The sequence below is a fragment of the Oryctolagus cuniculus genome, chromosome 12 (genome assembly GCF_964237555.1).
Source record: "Oryctolagus cuniculus chromosome 12, mOryCun1.1, whole genome shotgun sequence".
Lineage (NCBI taxonomy): Eukaryota > Metazoa > Chordata > Mammalia > Lagomorpha > Leporidae > Oryctolagus > Oryctolagus cuniculus.
Genome location: NC_091443.1, coordinates 51,850,389 through 51,869,475, shown reverse-complemented (window position 1 = coordinate 51,869,475; position 19,087 = coordinate 51,850,389). Strand labels below are relative to the sequence as shown.

The window sequence follows — 19,087 nt, the reverse complement described above, 5'->3', positions numbered from 1 at the left end:
ATTTCCACCAGGAACCTAAACAACTTGTTTCTCCACCTTGTGTCCCTGCCCGCCAGAGCCCTTGGCAAGGTCACCAGCACGCGTTCCCTCCAAACTCAGGGACCTGCGTAGGGATGAGGCGGGCTCACCCGTGTCTCGGGAGTGAGCTGGTGGCTCCTGGGAAAGGCTTGTTTCCCTTAACAGTTCCAGAAGCAGCCTGGCCTCCTCCCGGTTTCCTCAGATAAGGGAGAGTAAGTGATAGAAAGGACAGATGGTGGGGCAGACAAGGAAAGCGCGGGAGGGGGGCAAGGGAGGCGGGCAGCAACGTGGACGAGTGAGAAAGAGCAGAACAGAGAGAGAGAGGCGCTAGGGCAGCTAACCAGAAAGATGGACTGCACTGAGGGCAGGCCTTGGAAAAGCAAGCCGTGACGCCACTTTGCAGAAATCAGAACAGCCTGTTCCTCTCCTGAACTTCAAAATAAGCACCTTGCCGGGATGCAGCGCCGCCCTCGCCAACAGCCAAAGGCTTCACCTGCAGCTCCCGTCGCGGGGGCGGCCAGCTCCCCAGCCCGCCCCTCGGAGCCGCCCCCGGTGGGTGTGGCGACGCCGGGCTCTGCGGTTGGCTGGGCCGCGCTCCTGCACCGCCTCCCCGCTCGCTTGCGCCTGGCAGGAACCGCGCACGTGTTTCTAATTGTGGAAAAGCTGCTGGCTTTGGCCGGCCTACCCGCCTTCGTTCTCAGCTCTCTCGGGTAAGCAGTTCCTGGCTGCCAGCAGGCACTGGCAGACAACGAAAACACGGAACCCTCCGTGACTTCCACCGCACGCCACCCGAGGCTCGAAGGTTCCGGGTCTGCCCGGGCAAGCCGCAGGCTGAGCCGAGACCTCCGAGAAGCTTGGGGGGGGGGGGGGGAGAAGTGGGAGGGGGCAGGAGGGGACGCGCCTCCTAGAAGCCTTCTAGAATCCGTCCCGGCCCCTCCCACCCTCACCCCAGACTTTCTAAACTTAGGGTGGAAAGCCATATTATCCGTCTTCAGGCACCCTGTGGACTTAAAACAAAGGTTTGTAGTATTGTACCTGTCCTATGACTCAGTGGGCGGACGTTGTATGCGTAAACAGCTGGGCCCGTGAAAGACGAATAAAAACATCAAAACAGCAACCGGAAAAAAAATATCAAAGCAGCCCTTCCTTAGAAACGCCGCTTTGATCCCTGCTTCTGGGAAGTACACAATTGCTTTAGAAATAGATCTTGCCTACCCCATTAACATTTTCCCTGCTCCAGCCCTTTTCATCTCAAGGCACCGACAAAGGCTCAGTCATCTCAGAGCCTCTCTAAGGAGGGGAGTGCGCCCTCCTCCAAGGCAAAGCAGAGGAGCTACGGAGGCTGCGGAGGTCCCGGATCCCACAGCTTCTCCTGCCGCTTCCAGCTAAGCCGCCTCTCCCAACCCCCGCTGCTCCTGCCTTCCCCTCTTCGCTTCCTTCTTATCCTGTCCCCTCTGGTGCCAGCTGCCGGACCTGGCTTTTCTGCTGAATCACCACCCAGGTCGTAGTTCAGCCAAGAAGCCTGAACAGCCAGCTCAGCGTTTTCCAAAAGCTGAGTAGTTCTCTTTTCAGCAGAGGCACGTGGTTCTGAGCTAGGCGGGGCTGGGGGAGAAGAGGAGAACTAGACACCCGGAAAAGCCAGGGGTGACACGGGTGACGAGCCACACGACCTCCCGGAGCCTCGTTTTCACCCTACTCATTGCTTTTCGGCCCTATTTCGGGCCCTAGGGCAGGGCTGATGCCCCCCAGATACGGAGCAAGGTGGATGGGGTAGGCTCTGTTGGGTCCACCCCAGCTCCTAACGCTAGCCTGACAGCGTTATCATATTCAGCCTTGGAGGGGCGGGGTGTGGGTCTTGGGAGATGTGGTTGGGACTGGTTGGCTATGGGCTCTGTTGGTCTTCACCAAGGGCTACAAACCTGGGCCCAGGCTGCAGTTTCCCCAAATGGTTCAGTTATAATCCACTATTGAGGACAACCAGTGCTCAAATGGGCTATATTCCCAAATTTTGCCTTTTTTCTGCTCTAAACCTCCCAATACTTCTAGGCCTCACTCTCATAAGTCTTTCAATTTTATTTTCTTGGCCTGGAAGAGGGGCAACTGGGGCAGAATCTGGACTAGAACCCGGTGTGCCGGTGCCGCAAGGCGGAGGATTAGCCTAGTGAGCCGCGATGCTGGCCGTAAGATTTATTTATTTGAAAGGCAGAGCTACAGAGAGAGACAGAGGGAGAGGCAGAGAAATCCTCTGTCTGCTGGTTCACTCCCTGAATGGCCACAACAGTCAGGGCTGGGCCAGGAGCTTCATCCGGGTCTCCTACGTGGATGCAGGGGCCCCAGGTGGCATTGCAGGCGGTGGCTTAACCTGTTACATACAACACAATGCAGGCCCCAATTTGTTAGCTCTTAAAAGCTACTAAAAGCTCTTAAATTTGTTAGCTCTTAAAAGCAATTAATGGGTGACTTCATATACCCAGGGGCTGGCTCCCCTGGGAAAAACCAAGTGACCCTTTGAAGTCAGCAACAAAGGGCCAGAGGAGAATGTGAGCTGCTAGGCTGGTTCAAGAAAGCAGACGAGTTGTTGTCATAACCTGGTGGAAGCTGCCCTTCAGGAAACTTCCTGTTTCAGGGAACCTCCGTCCTATTCATTATTCTCCCAGCAGGGGTGCACACACTCTCAGAAACAAACCCCTCCGTCCCCCAATTCCCAGGATGTGGGCTACGGGGACTCACACTTTGATGAGAGACCTCCAGGCTGACAGTCAAAGCTGGAGGCCAGAAGAGGCCCCAGGGAAGTCAGGAAAGAGGAGGAGACCTGGAGCAGGAATTGAAGCATACTGAAACAGACTTTAACTCCTCAGCCAGTGAGGGGCAAGCACCTGGCCTGAGGGGCCGGCCTGTGGCACAGCGGGTTAGGCCACCACGTCCCTTATGGGTGCCGCCAGGTGCCAGCTGCTCCACTTCTGATCCAGCTCCCTGCTAATGCACCTGAGAAAGCACTAGAAGATGGCTCAAGTGCTTGGACCCCTGCCACCCACGTGAGAGACCCGGATGGTGTTCTAGGCTCCTGGCTTCGACTTGATTCAGCACCAGCCACTGCAGCCATTTGGGGAGTGAACTAGGAGATAGAAAATCAATCTCTCTTTCTCTCTCTCTGTAACTCTGCCTTTCAAATAAATAACTCAATCTTAAAAAAAAAAAAAAAAAAAAAAAAAAAAGCCTGTCCCGAGAACAGCCAGGATTTAAACCCGGAAGTGTCTGACACCAGTGCTTCTTTAGGGAGGAAGATCTCTAAAACTCTTGAATTCTCTGTAGTCTATGTAGTTGCCTATTATGCTACAGAAACTATATAACACTGTACCAAAAGTTGTGTTGCGTATTGGAGCTCAAGACTGAGTCTGTATTCCAGAAACATAAAATGAGGATAACAGAGATAGTTCCGTGCCCAGAGCTGGAGGCACAAAGAATACTCGGAGGGCTTTTAGGGCACCAAGGGGAAATGGAACTAAAAAGAATGGGAAAATATTCAGTCATTATAGCCAAGAAAATTCAAAAGTACAGGTGATGCCTTCCTCAAGTCCTAGCAATAAATCTTTTTTTAAAAAAAAATTTTTTTTGGTTTGTTACTTACTTGAAAGTTAGAGACACAGAGAGACTGATCGCCCATCTGCTGGTTCATTATCCAAATGCCAACATTCAAGGCCAGGCTAGGACACAGGCAGAAGCCAAGAACTTAATCTGGTTCTCCTATCTGAGCCATCCCCTGCTGCCTCCCATGATCCCCGTCAGCAGAAAACGGGAATGGAGAATGGGGCTGGAACCCAAACCCAGGCACTCTGATAAGGGAAGTGGGGTCCCAAGCGGCGACGTAGCACTATGCCACTGATTTCGGGGGGTAGCAAAGGCAGAGGGGCCAACTCAAGCAGTCTGAACCACACCAACGAGAAGACATCAAACTACAATTGGGGGGCTGGTGCTATGGCATGTTGGGTAAAGCCAGTGAGCACTGGTTTGAGACCTGGCTGCTCCACTTCTGATCCAGCTCCCTGCTAATGCTCCTGGGAAAGGACTAGAAGATGGCCCAAGTACGTGGGACCCTGCCATCCATGTGGGGGACCCAAATGGATCCAAGGCTCCTGCTTTCAGCCTGGCCCAGCCCCAGCTGTTGTGGCTATTTGGGGAGTGAACCAGTGGATACAAGATCTCTCCCCTCTCCTTCTCTGTAACTCTGCCTTTTAAATAAATACATAAATAAAAATCTTAAAAAAGATCAGTGTTGTCCTTGATTATTTCACCTGTAGCCAACAAGAATGTGCCATTCTTTTACCCTTAATCACCAAGTCCTGCCAGCACTACCTCCTAAGTGCCAAGTACATCTCTCTCTGCCCTGCCACTGCCCCATCGGCATTTCAGGTCCTGTTGCCTCTACCCTGGATTCCTGCAGCTGCAGCACTGTAATCAGTTCGCTTGCCTCTGATTTTCTCCCCTTGCCAATCAGCATAATGCTTCTAAAATACAAATATGCTAATGCCACTCCTCTGTTGGAAACCCTGCAGGGCCTTCTCATTGCTCTTTCAGGACAGCCCAGTGGTCTTTAGCATTGGCCCATAAGACCCTTCATGATGGGGACCCTGCTTCTCTGCACACTTCCGACTTTGCAGCCTATGCTGCGGCTACAGTGAACCTGTAGTCCCCCAAGGGCTGTGTGCTTCCTTGTCCCCACACCTTGGCACCTGTTACCCCTCCTGCAAGAACAGTGTCCCCAGCCCATCCCATTGCACCCTCCTCTTCATGCTGGACATTGCTTGGCTATGTCCAACTGATTTTTAGCCTCAACTTACTTTCTTTAACTTCAGTACCCTGCCTCCATTTCTCTTACAGCTAGCTCCTTAGATATTGTTTTCCTGGGAAACTCACTCCTTTGAACCAAGATTCCAGGATTATCCATTAGACCGTGAGTTCTTTAGTACAGAAACTTGTACCCCAGGCCCAGCACAGTACCTGGAGCAGAACAGACACTCCAGTATTTGAGAGTGCAGACACCGAGCTTCTTGTATCCCCTTTGGCACTACAGAGGACACACAAATAGACTGAACAGATATGAGGGTGTTTCAAAAAATTCTTGGGAAAATTGAGCTACATGGTAGATTTATTTTGGTGCCAAAATGTGTGGAAATCCATGCGTAAGCTTTTCCTAGTACACATTTCCACGAACTTTTGAGGACCCCTGAATTTAAGAGAAGGTGTAGTTTGCTGCTGCTGCTGTTGCTTTGGATGAGAATGAGAGTTTGTTGGTTCACTGCTATAGCCCCTGGGCCACGGTCAGTTTCTAGCACTTCCTGGGCACTTGAAAAATGTTTGTTGGATGAGCAAAGTTTGTTGCGATTCTCATCCATAACACTTCCCAAGAGGCCCAATCTCTGAGTGATACTGCTCAGCGCCCCTCAGGGCTCTGGAGAGGATGTGGAAGACAGAAATAGAGAGAAGCATTCTCACTGCTCATCATGGACACTGGAGACAGCGACGTGGAAACATACTTCATTTTGATTTGTAGACGAACTAGATATCGCCTCCTTACCAGTCAATCCATCAACATGTCCAGCTGATTCTACTCCTAAATCTTCCTTGTTTTTGTTGCCTTTCCACCCTCATTACTTCATTTCTAGTTCAGGTCACCACCACCCTGCCTGGACAAATGCTTGTTTATTGCTCCGCTTCAAGTTTCAGTGTCTTCTTCACTCAAATGTGAACCTAATCATGTTACTGCTCTGCCCGCAACCTTTTCGTGGCTCCCGCTCCTTGGGTAACATCTGCTCTTCTCCGCATGGTGTGCGCAATCCTTTGAGATCTGGCTGCTGCCCACTGCCTCAGCCTCACTTCCCCTCATGGCCCTAGGCTCCGCCCCCACAGAAGTACTTGCTCTTACTCCAAGACTCGCCTGAGACCTTCCCTCTACCTGGCTTTCCTCCTGCTTTATGTGCATCTACTCCCCTTCCAAGATGTAGCCCAATCCGGGAGCCATTCCTAGTGCTGTCTTCCCAACCTCAAAGCACCTTTCTCTGTGTTGCACGTGCTTTTTCAATCACATCGTACTGTAATTACTTGTATACCAATCTTTTCCCTAGACTTTGATCTTTTCCAAGAGTCTGTAATCATACCTCTTCATCACTCAGTATAGGAGTCCACAAGGTGACTGGTGGATTTTCCTAGTTTCTTTCCTTTTCCCAAAGAAACCCACTTAAAGAATAATTTCAGTCTTGAGGCATCATAAAAATGAAATGAAGTTTTAGTCAGATTGACCATTGAGTAAAACTCAACAGATTTGCAATGCATTTAGATTTTAATGCTGGCTAGTTAGAAGATGTACAGAAGTCAAATCCTGACCAGGTTGTACTGTTTGAATTCCTACAGAAAAGCTGATTAGCTGCCCAAAGAGTTCTTGCGGGGAGAGGGCAAGAAGGCAATGCTGTCCAGGTATCTGGGGCAACAGGCTTAGCATCTGGAGAAGGAAAGCTTGGAGCCAGAGAATATGAAGGCTCAGGGGAAAATGGAGAGAGAGTTAGAGATTTACATGCTAGGGAAGGCTGTTGAACCCTCTACTGTCAAGGGATTAATTTGCAAGAGATTTATAGAACAACACACAACATCGGCTCCAGGCAGTTGGGAGCTTTCTGCAGAGGAATCCCAGAGCCACTCAGGGTCAGAAGTGTAAGGTGGGGGCTGGCGCTGTGGCATAGTGGGCTAAGCCTCTGTAGCCCATATGGCTGCTGGTTCACGTCCTGGCTGCTCCTCTTCTGATCCAGATCTTTCAGACCGGCTCTGGCCATTGCAGCCATTTGGGGAGTGAACCAACGGATGGAAGATCTTTTTCTCTCTACATTTACCTCTCTCTGTAACTCTACGTCTCAAATGAATAAATAAAATCTTAAAAAAAAAAAAAAAGTGATAGGTGAAGTTCTTCCCTTCCAAATAACTCAGGGAAGAAGGAGAAGGAGAAATATGAAGCCCTGGAAAATTAGCCTCTTAGGAATCTCAGTGGAAAGACAGAAAACAAGATAAGAAACATTTTTCCTTTGTGAAATACAATGCAGGGTACTGCTCTCTACTGGGGTGAGGAAGAAGGAGGAATTTCTTTGACGCAAGCCCTTCAGGGAGCAGAGGGGGGCTTAAATGGAAAGAAGATTCCACTTCAAATGCTGGATGTGACCCAGCCCCAGAAGAGGGGAAGGGCCTGGGGCTGTCTGAATGAAGGTGACCCTGTCCCCAAGAGAACGCAGACAGCAGACAGAGAGCCCGAAAGAAAGCCCTAGTTATGGACAGGATGCATAGATGAGTCTACAAAAGGGCATCCCCCGACTCCCAGCCACACACCTGGTGTTCTCTCTGTGTCACCACAGCCATTTTGGGTATCACAAGGGTTAAGCAAAAACTACAAGAAGCCCTTGCTTTGGGCTAAGCTCAGCACTGGGTCCCAGTAGACCAGATGACAAATCAAAATGGAGTCACTCAGGCCAAAGTTCTAGTCACCAAAGTGAAACTAAAGCCTTTATCTGACCTACCAAGAGGAGATAACAGACAAATTTCTCAAATAAACCAGTTTCAATGGGTGTGATAATAAAGTCCCCACTGCTAGCTTTAATCCTCAGTGCACAAAGAAGTAACCTAAAACAACCCAAGGTTGACTAATCAGCTATCTTCCTTCCATTCTGTCGCCCCTTACAAAGAAAATAACTGTGAAATAACCAATCTGGTGTGTTTTTTTGTTTTTTTTTTGTTTTTTTTTTTTTTTTTTGCTTTTGTTTCTGCTTTCTTCAAGCCCTTCTTTATCTGAAAAAAAAAAATTTTTTTTTTCTTTTCAAGTCCCTGGGACACTTACTCTATTTTATGGAATGTTGCTCGGTTCTAGAACTGAAAATAAAGCCAATTATGATCTTTAAGCTAAACTGTTGTGATTCTGTCCTCTGACACCACAAACTCAGGTACTAGGCAAAAGAACCAGCTACATGATACAAGGGCAAGGCTGTAGCAACAACCTATCAATGCGTGTTGATCTACTCAGACATACACACTAATCTGTATCTGTCAATATGTATGATCTACTCAGACACATACACCAATATCCACCTGTTAATGTGTGTGTTGATCTACCCAGATACATGAATCTATGCTTGACAATATGTGTGTTGATATACCCAGACACCTACACCAATATCCACCTGTTAATGTGTGTGTTGACCTACCCAGACATACACACTATCCTATACTCATCAATATGTATGTTTATCTACCCAGACCAATCCATGCATTCAATTTACAACTGCAAGGATACCTATCCACCATTTCTGCAGCACTTTTTACTTTCTTTGTATCTTACACGAATCTTTTCTCTGGATAACACAGCCCTTGGCTTAGGAGATAATAATAACAAAAGGACAGAAACAGTGAAGCCAATCACAAAAGAAGGCATGAAAACCAAGTTCTGACACTGTCCAGGCCCCTCTTTCCTAACTCCCTCCTCCCACTCATGTGCTTGCTCTGGAGAAGGGAGAAAGGCTTTTCATTTAATTAAAATGTAAAATACTTTTTTTTTGTACTGCCTGGTAGCCAGAGATATTCTGCTGACTCAGCAGTGAATAATCAGCTTTGACCTAAATAATAGAAGAACTCAAAGTGGCGGCTGCAGTTGCATAAGCAAGCTCCAAATGTGTAGTTCCTTCTGGCTCCCTCTCTCCCCCGCCCGCTCTGGGCTCTGGACAAGCAAGCCAGTTACAGCAGGTTCTTTCCGCCTTTCCACCCCCACCATCTGGCTCACCCCAAACTCATTTCTCATCAGATCTCTTCCAAAAAAACGGCCCCACCGCAGAACCAGACTTGACCTCATCTCCTCCCTCCCACAGCAAACCCTTGCCAGGGGCTTTGCCACACCTGCTCTGCCTGCTGGGCTCTGTGCCCTGGCCTCCAGCGCCTGGCATCCTACACCAGTGACCTCCCCACACGGGGTGGCGGCCTTTCCTCAAAACCTCGCATGGCTCCGGGGATGCGGCCCGTCACCAGCGTGCCACAGTGAGACAGCAGCAGGCTGAGCTTCCTGTGTGGACACGTTCACGCCGAACCTGTGCTCTCTCCTGCTGCTCTCTACAGGATGGCTAGGCTGGGCCTGTTTTATGCAGCTGGCTTGCCTGGCACCTGCCAAGAGGATGGAGTGGGCAGGATGGTGGCAGTGGTGGTGGTGGGCGGGCGCGAGGCCTGCTAGAATAACAGATGTCAGCATTTCATGAAGGACAACATCCACCAAGCCTTCCGCTGATATTGAGATCATTTCAAGGCCTGCCTGTCATTTTTTTTTTTTTAAGTATTCAAAAAACCAGAAAGAGGATCTCAACACACAGACTCAAAGCAGCTGGGAGTATCTGGACTAAAGAAGAAGCGAGGGGGCTACACCCATGGTCGTGTGCACCCTGCAGGGACGCTCCCCAGGGTGAGGGGTGCAGCTGCTTCCCATTGCCCCCAAGGGACATAAGAAGGAATAAGCTTGGGAATAAAAAAGGGTTTCTGAAGATTTCTCTGCTTCTGCAGGTGGAAAATACTTGAACTCATGGCTCAAGGACACTGGAAAATCTCTGTCCTTGAAGGACTTGGCTGACTGCCGGTGAGCTGGAGACAATTCCCTTGCAGTTTACCTAGGGGACGGAGCACAGCCACAGAAGCTTCATGGGATCTTCGATGGCAGGAAAGGGAGAGGGGGGGAACTCGTCGTTGTGGGTCAGATTTCTCCCTGGCCCGGCGCTAGGTGAGGGGTAGGCTTGGAGGGGCCTGGGGACCGCCCGTCTTTCTGGGGCTGGGCTATAGGCAGGAGAAGCTCTCATCTCCCAGGGAGGGTTTGGTGGCTGTTTTGAGACATGCGGGGAGGCCATGGCCTTGGCCACGGGACAGGGTCTTCGCACAAGGTGGTTAGACCCACGGCAGGTTTGGGGAATGTGAAAGAACTGCACCCTGTGTCCTGGCTCCTCTCCTGGGGGCCCCTGCACAACCTCAGGATAACAGTGGCCTCTCGTCTGAGACACTTTAGCAGCATCAGCAGGAAAAAGGAAGCCGTCTGTGTGCACAAGACACCAAAACAGCAGTGGCCAGCACTCCTGTGGCCGTCCCTCCCACCCCCACTGCTCTGTCTGATGGCAGAACCGGCAACCCTTCCTGCATTCCCACGCCCTCCTTCCTCCCCGGCCCCCCTGCCCTGGACCCACATGGGAAGCAAGGATGCAGGGCCCAGCAACTTGACACTCGCGCCCACCTTCAGTGACTGACAGGACAAGACTGGGGCACAAGTGCCCAGCTCCAGCTAAGGGGGCTCATTCCTTCCCTCAGGCAATCCTGGCCACCGCACTCTTGGGGGCCAGCCTCGCATGGCGGGTGGCGCTCACACAGTGTGGGTAGAGTGGAGACACAGGCTCAGGCAGCCTGGTCCTGGGTGCATACCTCTGTGCCTCTAGTTATGTGGGAAGATCTGATCAAATACAGGGAACCTGCCCTCAAATGGGCTATAACTTGGTCACATGCTATAGCTCCCTTGGGTGCTGAGGGTCTACAGGTGTCAGGGCGTGGGAATAGTCCCACCAGGATGGCCACTATTCTCAGTTAAGTGTGTTGAAGGGTATGGGGAGGCAGGGACTGGTAGCAGGGAAAGCTGCCCCCCTTGCAATGCCGGCATCCCATATGGGTGCCGGCCCCAGTCCCGGCTGCTGTCCTCTGATCCAGCTCCCTTCTAATGCACCTGGGAAAGCAGCATCAGATGGCCAAGTGCTTGGGCTCCTGTACCCAGGTGGGAGACCTGGATGAAGCTCCTGGCTTTAGTCTGGCCCAGCTGTGGCTGTTGCAGCCAATGTGGAGTGAACTGGCAGATGGAAGATTTCTCTCTCTGTTTCTTCCTCTCTAACTCTGCCTTTCAAATAGATTATTGATAGAGACAAAGCAGAACTTCTCTTTGTGGAGTCTTCCTACCTTGTTCCAGAGCTCTTTTCCCTTTTTTGCAGAATTATTGCTCCAGGAGAATCCTAACCACATGATTTGTCTATTTGAGTTTTAACTCATCCCAGGGAGTGACCACGGACGGGCAAACTCTCCTCCAAGAGTCTAGAAAGTGCAGTTTAGTAAGTCGAGGTAGAAGCAGACGCGGATCCACTGCCTTGGGCCAGAATAATCTTCCGATCAACATCTGGCAGAAGCCAGCATGGCACATGTGCGCAGGGAGGAGGAAGAGGAATCAGGAGGCCTGGACTCCATTCAGGGCCTGCCTCATTGGGATGGTCACTTGCTTGGTTCCTCGTTTCCTTATCTGAGAAAAATAAGATAAAACTGGCCCAACTGACTTGTTACGAGGCTCAAATCAGATAATGGAGGTGAAAGTGCTCCGTGTCGCATAAAACCCTGCCAGAATAAATTGCAGTGCTGGGGCCAGCGATGTGGAGCCGCAGGGTAAGTTGTCCCCTGTAACAGTGGCAGGCCATGTGAGCGGCTGATTTGAGTCCCAGCTGCTCCACTTCAGACCCAGCTCCCTGCTAATGCATCTGGGAAGGCAGTGGAAGATGGGCCCAGCCACCCACGTGCGAGACCCGGATGGAGTTGCAGGTTCCTGGTTTTGGCCTGGCCTGTACCTGTCCATTGTTGCCATCTGGGGAGTAAGCCAGCAGATGGAAGATCTCTGTCTCTCTCTGTAACTCAGCCTTTCAAATAAATAAATCTTTTTTAAAAAAGAAAGAAAACTATGTAGCAATCTTTAAATAAATAAATAATCGTGCCTCCAATGAGCTACTTAAGTTTCTTCCTCACACCAGATCATCATATGCAGGATCCATTCATCCAAAAACACACGTGTGCATTCACAGAAAAGGAACAGGGAAAAACACAAGGAGGGAAGGAAGGCGCATCAGACACGCAGACCTCCAGGGAGGCCGGAAGAGGCCGTCCCGAGAGCAAGGCTTTGGAATACTTACACAGGCAGATGGCAGCCAGCAGTCGAAGGCCGGAGTCCGGGGGGAAGCAGGTGGGGAAGAGTGGCTGCAGCACGTAGTTGGAGAAGGTGAGGGCGATGACAGCTTGGTTGGTGGGGTAGATCACCAGCACAGCGATCCACAGCCTCAGGAACCTTGGAGGAGAACGGGGCACCGCCAACGGGCACAGTGGGGATTCAGTCCATGGGGAAAGCCTGGGCAAGTCGGGGGTGGCTGGCGCGAGGCGGTGAGCCTTAGCAGCCTTGGGCAGGTTGAACGGGCACATCCCCTATTTAGTTTTCAGGGATACTAAAGAGTCCAACCTCCCTCTCCACCCGCTAAAGACACCCCCAGCCCTCTGCAATGAAATACAGTGGTTTAACGATGAAGAGCCAAGTTTCAACGAGCTCTAATAAAATCTTGGCATCCTTTCTCTCTCTACTCCGCTTCCATCATCTCTTCTCCACCACGCTGGCCCCAGCAGCAGATAGTGGAAAAATATAATTTGCAACCCCAGAATGTTGACAGCCATGACAGGCTAAGAGTAGGGCAACTTAAGCAACTTCCAGGGCAAGTTCTGAGTGAGGATTTCTGGGCCCTTCACCCTGTGGCCCACGGTGAGGGTTGAGTCTTCCCTGGCAGGGTTGTAGAACCTGGAAATTCAGGTCCTGACTTCAGAGGGAGGCCACCACTCTTAGTAATGTGAGGAGAGGACATAGTGTATCTTAGTGATCACTCCCATTGTTCAAAATCAAAGGGTTTTGTTTTCCTGATGTGCTTTCCCTGGGTGTCTATGGTCAGTGTGACCTCTAATTCTATTTGTTCTTACTCAGAGTCTTCCCCACTAAGATCAACACAGGGATCAAAACTACAATCCTGGTTCCTTGGTCACTCTCAGGGTCATCAAGGGGACACACAGCCTCACTATCCAATAGAGGTGAAGGAGAAATATCCCATCCACACTGGCCACTGGAAATCCCTGGCCTCTGTATCCTCCACGAGGACTTGTTTTGGGGCTGCCTCCTTCCCTCAGACCACTCAGGCTTCCAAGGGCCTCTTACCCAGCCAGTCCTCCAAAGATATCCTTGACGTAGGAGTAGTCACCTCCCGACTTGGGGATGGTGACCCCGAGCTCGGCATAGCAGAGGGCTCCCACGGCTGTGATGAGACCTGTCACGATCCAGACGATGACAGCAAGGCCCACAGAGCCAGCGTTCTCCAGCACGCCCTTCGGTGAGACAAAGATTCCCGAGCCGATGATGTTCCCTGCGCAAGGCACCAAGGGGCAGAGTCAGCACAGCCAGTGGGGTGCTCTCACCTCTGATCTGATTCTTCAGTACTCTGAGCTCTGTGACCTCCAGAGAGATGTATCGGGCACAAATCCTCCCTCGGGTAAGGTAAAGGGAGCAGGGCAGTGTCACACATTGGCCAGGAAGCCGGCCAGGCATTTACCCATCTCACTGAATCCTCAGGAGTCAGACCTATCATTTCTCACATTTTACAGATGGCAAAACTGGGTCTCGGTGATAGTGCTCAAGCGGGTTGCCTAAGTAGTCACGGTGTAAGTATCACAGCTCAGGACTCCCTAACTGGGCTACACATGGTCCTATCTGCGGTCCCAGGGTCTCAGGACTGGCTGGAAATGGCAGGGCTAGAAAAACGACTTGTTCTCAGATCAGAGACCATTTGCCGGCTGGAGAGCTTCAGAAATGAGCCGAAGGGCAGTAGCTTTTGGCTAGATTGTGGTCACATGCCCCCATTAGGGGTTCTCAAGATTTACAGAGTGGCGGCACACCGAAGCCAGACACAACAGCCCCTCCCTTGGTGAAGAACATGAAAGAACCCCACAAACACAGCCCTCCACTCTGGAGGGGCTTTGTAGGCGTGCAATCCGTGCAGAGCCTCAGCACCCTGCTCTCCCCCAGCTCACCCTCCCTCCACCGTATGGGGCTCAGGGAGAGGAGGAAGGGCAGATGTTCCTCTATTTCACAAACCAAGAGACTGAGATACAGATGGGTTAAGTGGCTTTCTCCAAATTCCACAGCTACTGATGGGTAAAATTGGATCGCGGATCTCGAAGTCAGTCTCCTGATGCTTAATCCAGTGCTCTTTCCACTAATCCACCTCTGCTTCTGGCTGCAAAGGGCTGTTGTTCCCTCCGGAGGGGGTGAGGCCAGTAGGGAGGACTGAATGGTTGGCTCTCGGGTTGTTTGCGCTGGGCTGGGGAGGAGCAGGAGTGCTGGGCAGTTCCCAACATGCTTCATCCCAACTTTTCCTTTGTCCCTTTATGGGGATTAAAGGTGGTAATCAGAGTGCACTGGGTGGGTTCTGGGAAAGCTCTCTTCAAGCCCAGTCCAGCTGCACCACTCCATGCCTGAGGCAAGACGCAGAGCCCTGCAGATATGCAGAGTATGGTGCGGCCAGTGGGATGTGGCAGAGGTCTGGGACATCTCAAATCCCCATACTTTTCCCTTCAGGGCTTTGGAACCAGTAAGCTGCAGACAGTAAGAGTCTATGCCAAACTTTCAGATCTCAACCATATCCCAACCTCAGCCCAGTCCTGAAACTTGAACTTCTAAATCAAAATTCAATTTTAAGTCCAGGCCCATGCATCCAATTACTGCAGTTAGAAGGGGAAGAGAAGAGAATATTCAAATTCTAAAAGCAAATAAATTCTAGCCCTCTGGGGTATAGAATATGCTGCCCCTTTCCAAGCTAAATATTTGCACACAGGGACCGGTGCTATGGCACAGTAGGTTAATTCTCCACCTGCAGTGCCAGCATCACTTACTGGGCACCAGTTCTGGTCCCAGCTGCTCCTCTTCTGATTCAGCTCCCTGCTGATGGCCTGAGAAAGCAGTAGAAGATGGCCCAAGTGCCTGGACCACTGAACCCATGTGGGAGACCCAGAAGAAGCTCCTGGCTCCTGGCTTCGGATCGGCTCAGCTCCAGCCATTGTGGCCATTTGGGGAGTGAACCAGCAGATGGAAGATCTTTCTCTTTGTCTCTCCCTCTGTCTGTAACTCTGCCTTTCAAATAAATAATAAATAAAATCTTAAAAAAAAATAAAAACTTGCACACAACTGCAACTGAACTGAGTCATGAGGAAAGGGGAGGGGTTCCAAAGGGCATGGAAGCCGGGATAATCAGGGACAGTTGGTGACACTAGCACACAGACTCCAGCGCAGAGGGCCAGTGCTAGACACAGACAAAAAGGAAGCACACTTCTGTCTCAAACTAGTCTTCCTTCTTTTGATGCTCACCATCTAGCCCAACAGAACAGGGCTGCTTATAGAAATGGAATGAGCAGCTAGTGGGTAAAGCCGCTGCCTTGACATCAGCATCCCGTATGGGTGTGGGTTCATGTCTTGGCTGCTCCGTGTCCGTTCCTGTTCATGGCCTGGGAAAATCAGAGGAAGACAGCCCAAGTGGGAGATCTGGATGGAGCTCTGGGCTCCTTGCGGCCATCAAGGGAGTGAACCAGTGGATGGCAGACCTCTGTCTCTCCCTCTCTGACCTTCAAATAAATAATAAATCTTAAAAAAAAAAAAAAAAAGAAAAAGAAAAGAAATGGAACTAAAAGAAGGGGAGGACTTTGGTACAGAGGTTAAGTCCCACTTGGGATACCTGCATCCCATTTGGTGCTTCTGGTTCAGGTCTTGCTCCTCCACTTCCCATCTAGCTTCCTGTCAATGTGCTCCATGGGAGGCAGCAGGTTCTGGCTCAAATACCTGGACCCTTGTCACCCATATGGGAGTCCTGGATCGAGCTCCAGGCTCCTGGCCCAGACCTGGCTGCTGGAAGCATTTGGGGGAACAGTTAGTGGATAGAAGATCTCTCTCTCTCTCTCTTTTTCTCTCTGTCTTTCAAATAAAATGAAATAAAAATTTAATTAAGCTATTTTGAGATAGAAATTTTGGGGGGAAAAAAACTAAAAGAAAACACTCCCCATCATCCAATCTGTGATATAAATATTAGGTAAAGAAAAAAATAGGAAAAGGAAATTCTGAAAATTCAGAGTGCCACTGAAGACGTTTCCCTTTCTTGTACGTCCAGGTGGAGTCCTGTGGTGAGGAGTGGATGTCTTTCAGTGTCCTCTCTCCTCACCCAGTCTCTGCATGAGCTTTGCTTTAGGTGTTGGGTTGGTAAAGACGAGAAGGCCTGCCTGTAGTACCCTCGCACTCAGGACACGTTCTCCTTGTCAAATGCCTCTTCACCTACCCAAACTGAAAGTGCTTCTGTTCCCTGGAAGACACCAAACGCTGGGAAAACCAGAGACAGGGGTTGCTAGTATTGCTGAAAGATGATAGTAAATTCCTTGCCTAGCAGGAAGTTATCGAAAGAGTGATCTTTAGGGCACGTCAGAGCCAGCCAAGAAGTGAGCAATAGAACTAGGGTTATAAAATAAGCTCAAGGGGTTAGGAAAACAATCAATACCAGGAGAAAAACAAGGTTTGACTTTGGTCCTTAAAGGTACTGGAAGGGGAGGGAGACAGCCAGCCTTTCCTTGAGCCAGGAATGGTGCCCCAAGGTGGAATGTAGGGGTGGGTGTTATTGAAAAGATCTGATCTTCTCAGGAATGAAGAGTGTCAATGTTTCACTAAGGGTTCTTGGAAAACAAACACCCCAATGGGGATCAGTAAATCAGGCTCAGTCGGGGCTTCTCTTCTGCCCTTGCTCTGACATTTGCACAGTGTGTGTGCTCTCTCTGTTGTCCTGGGTCCCAGGAGCCAGCGGAAGATGGGATGTGCCAACACCAACCACCCTTGGAAGCGTCTGACCCACTTCTGGCCTCCACTTACTCCTGGAGGCTCCATGACCTTCCAGGGAGCTGCCAGCATGATTGTCAGGGTCACAGGAGATCGACATGAGGACTTTAAAGAGCTGAGTTTTCCCCATCAAAACCTTAATTTTCACTCAATGGAAACTGTCAAGAAAAGCTTAAAAACTGAGCCAAGCTAGACAGAGCTCTTGGGAACAGGAAGGAGAGGAATGCCTCACTCTGATTCTAGGAGGCCACACCCTAGAAAACCAGAATCTGAGGCTACTTCCTCCGTTTCTAGGAACTTCTGCAGGGGGAGGAATGTCACTCCCAGCAGGCTACAGTCTGGAGCGGAAAGAAACTTTATACAACACTTGCTCAAAAGTCTTGTCTACTACACATAATTTTCGGTGTGGTTCTTTGGTTATTTATCTTCCTCACTGTGAGCGCTGTGAGAGCAGGGGCTGGGCTGCTTTCCCTCCTCTGTGAAGTGTCATCTCGTGGAGGCTACACGACTGTGTACTGGATACATGATGTCTGTGTTGTGGTTAAGTCGTCCTTTTGGATACCCACATCTCACATCACAGTGCTGGTTTGAGTCCCAGCTGGTCAGCCACTGATCCAGCTCCCTGCTAATGTGCCTGGGAAGGCAGCTGAAGGTGGCCCAAGCGCTTGGTCCCTTGCCACCCCTGTGGCTGACCTGGATGAAGTTTTCAGCTCCTGGTTTTACCTGGCACAGCCCTCACTGTTGTAGGTATTTGGAGAGTGAACCAGCAGATGGACGATCTCTCTGTTTCTCCCTCTTGCTCTGTCACTCTTCAGGTCAAATAAGTGAGTGAACATATATATTTAAAAAAATTATGTCTGAGGGAACAACACTGTAGTGTAGCAGGTAAAGTCGACACTTGTGATGTCAGTATCCCACATGTGTGCTGGTTCAAGTCCCAGCCACTCCACTTCTGATGCAGCTCCCTGCTAATGTGCCTGGGAAAGCAGTGGAAGATGGCCTGAGTGCTTGGCACCTTGCCACCCACGTGCCAGACCTGGATGGAGTTCCAGGCTCCTGACTTCAGCTTGGCTCAGACCTGGCTGTTGAGGCCATTAGGGGAGTGAATCAGTGGATGGAAGATCTCTTTCTCTGTTTGTCTGTCTCTCTTGAACTCTGTCTTTAGAATTAAAAAAAAAAAAAAAAAAAAAAAAAAAAAAAAAAAAACCTTAAAAAACAGATGTCTGACATCACTTATTGTATCTCCACAGAGAAATTTAATGTTCCTTTTTTAATTTTTTTATTTTTTTAATTAAATTAATTGATTAATTTGACAGGTAGAGTTACAGACAGTGAGAGAGAGACCGAGAGAAAGGTCTTCCTTCCGTTGGTTCACTCTCCAAATGGCTGCAATGGTCGGAACTGTGCTAATCTGAAGCCAGTAGCCAGGCGTTTCCTCCTGGCCTCCCATGAGGGCGCAGGGGCCCACACACTTGGGCCATCCTCCACTGCTATCCCAGGCCACAGCAGAGAGCTGGACTGAAAGAGGAGCAACTGGGACTAGAACCAATGCCCATATGGGATGCCAGTGCTGCAGGTAGAGGATTAACCTAGTGTGCCACGGCGCTGGCCCCATGTTCCTTTATTTAAAAAAAAAAAAAAAAAAGTTTATTTATTTATTTGAAAGCCGGAATTATAGAGAGAGATAGGGATAAACAGAGATCTTCCATCCACTGGTTCACTCCCTAAATGGCTGTAACAGCCAGGGCTTGGCCAGGGTTTGGCCAGGCCAAAGTCAGGAGGCAGGAGCTTCATCCAGGTCTCTCATGTGGGTACAGGGGCCCAAGCACTTGGGTCACCTTCTGCTGCTTTCCCAGGTGCATTAGCAGGGAAGGAAGTGGAGCATCTGGGACTCGAACCGGCACCATATAGGATGCAGGAACTGCAGACAGTGTATTAACCCACTGCAACACAGCGCCAGCCCCTTAATGTTCCTTCTCTTTGGAATCTCCAAATACTGTGTCAATGTTGTGCCCTGTAGGCAAATGGGTAAAGCAACCCATTTATTTCCCCCACTGAGGAAAGGAGACTATTATTACCATCTCCAACTCATAGGACAAGAAAGTAGGGCAATTATTCGCCTTCTTTTCCAAATGCAGAAAATACACGAGGGAGAGGTTATTGTCCCTTTGTTATGGAAGAGGAAACTGAGACCCAGAGAGGTCTCGGTTATTTGCCTTAATCACAGGGTAAGTTAGCAGAGCTGGGTTGGAACTTAAATCTTCCATCACAGCCTCAAATGTTTCCTTAAAAGTAAAAGATGCCAGAGTCAGCCTT

At 50.1% G+C, this 19,087-nt stretch overlaps 1 protein-coding gene and 1 long non-coding RNA gene across 2 annotated transcripts in view; one reads left to right on the top strand and one right to left on the bottom strand.

The window, feature by feature from the left end:
• The window catches only part of SLC7A8 (solute carrier family 7 member 8), a 59,367-nt gene that overhangs the window by 23,546 nt on the left and 16,734 nt on the right, over positions 1-19,087 (bottom strand). The window contains 2 exon segments of the mRNA NM_001082682.1: positions 12,006-12,157; positions 13,064-13,268. Coding sequence (NP_001076151.1) covers positions 12,006-12,157; positions 13,064-13,268 — 357 coding nt within the window.
• Positions 178-4,283, top strand: LOC127483802 (uncharacterized). The gene is made up of 2 exons (XR_007910500.2): positions 178-1,788; positions 4,058-4,283. It is a non-coding gene; the product is annotated as an uncharacterized lncRNA (long non-coding RNA).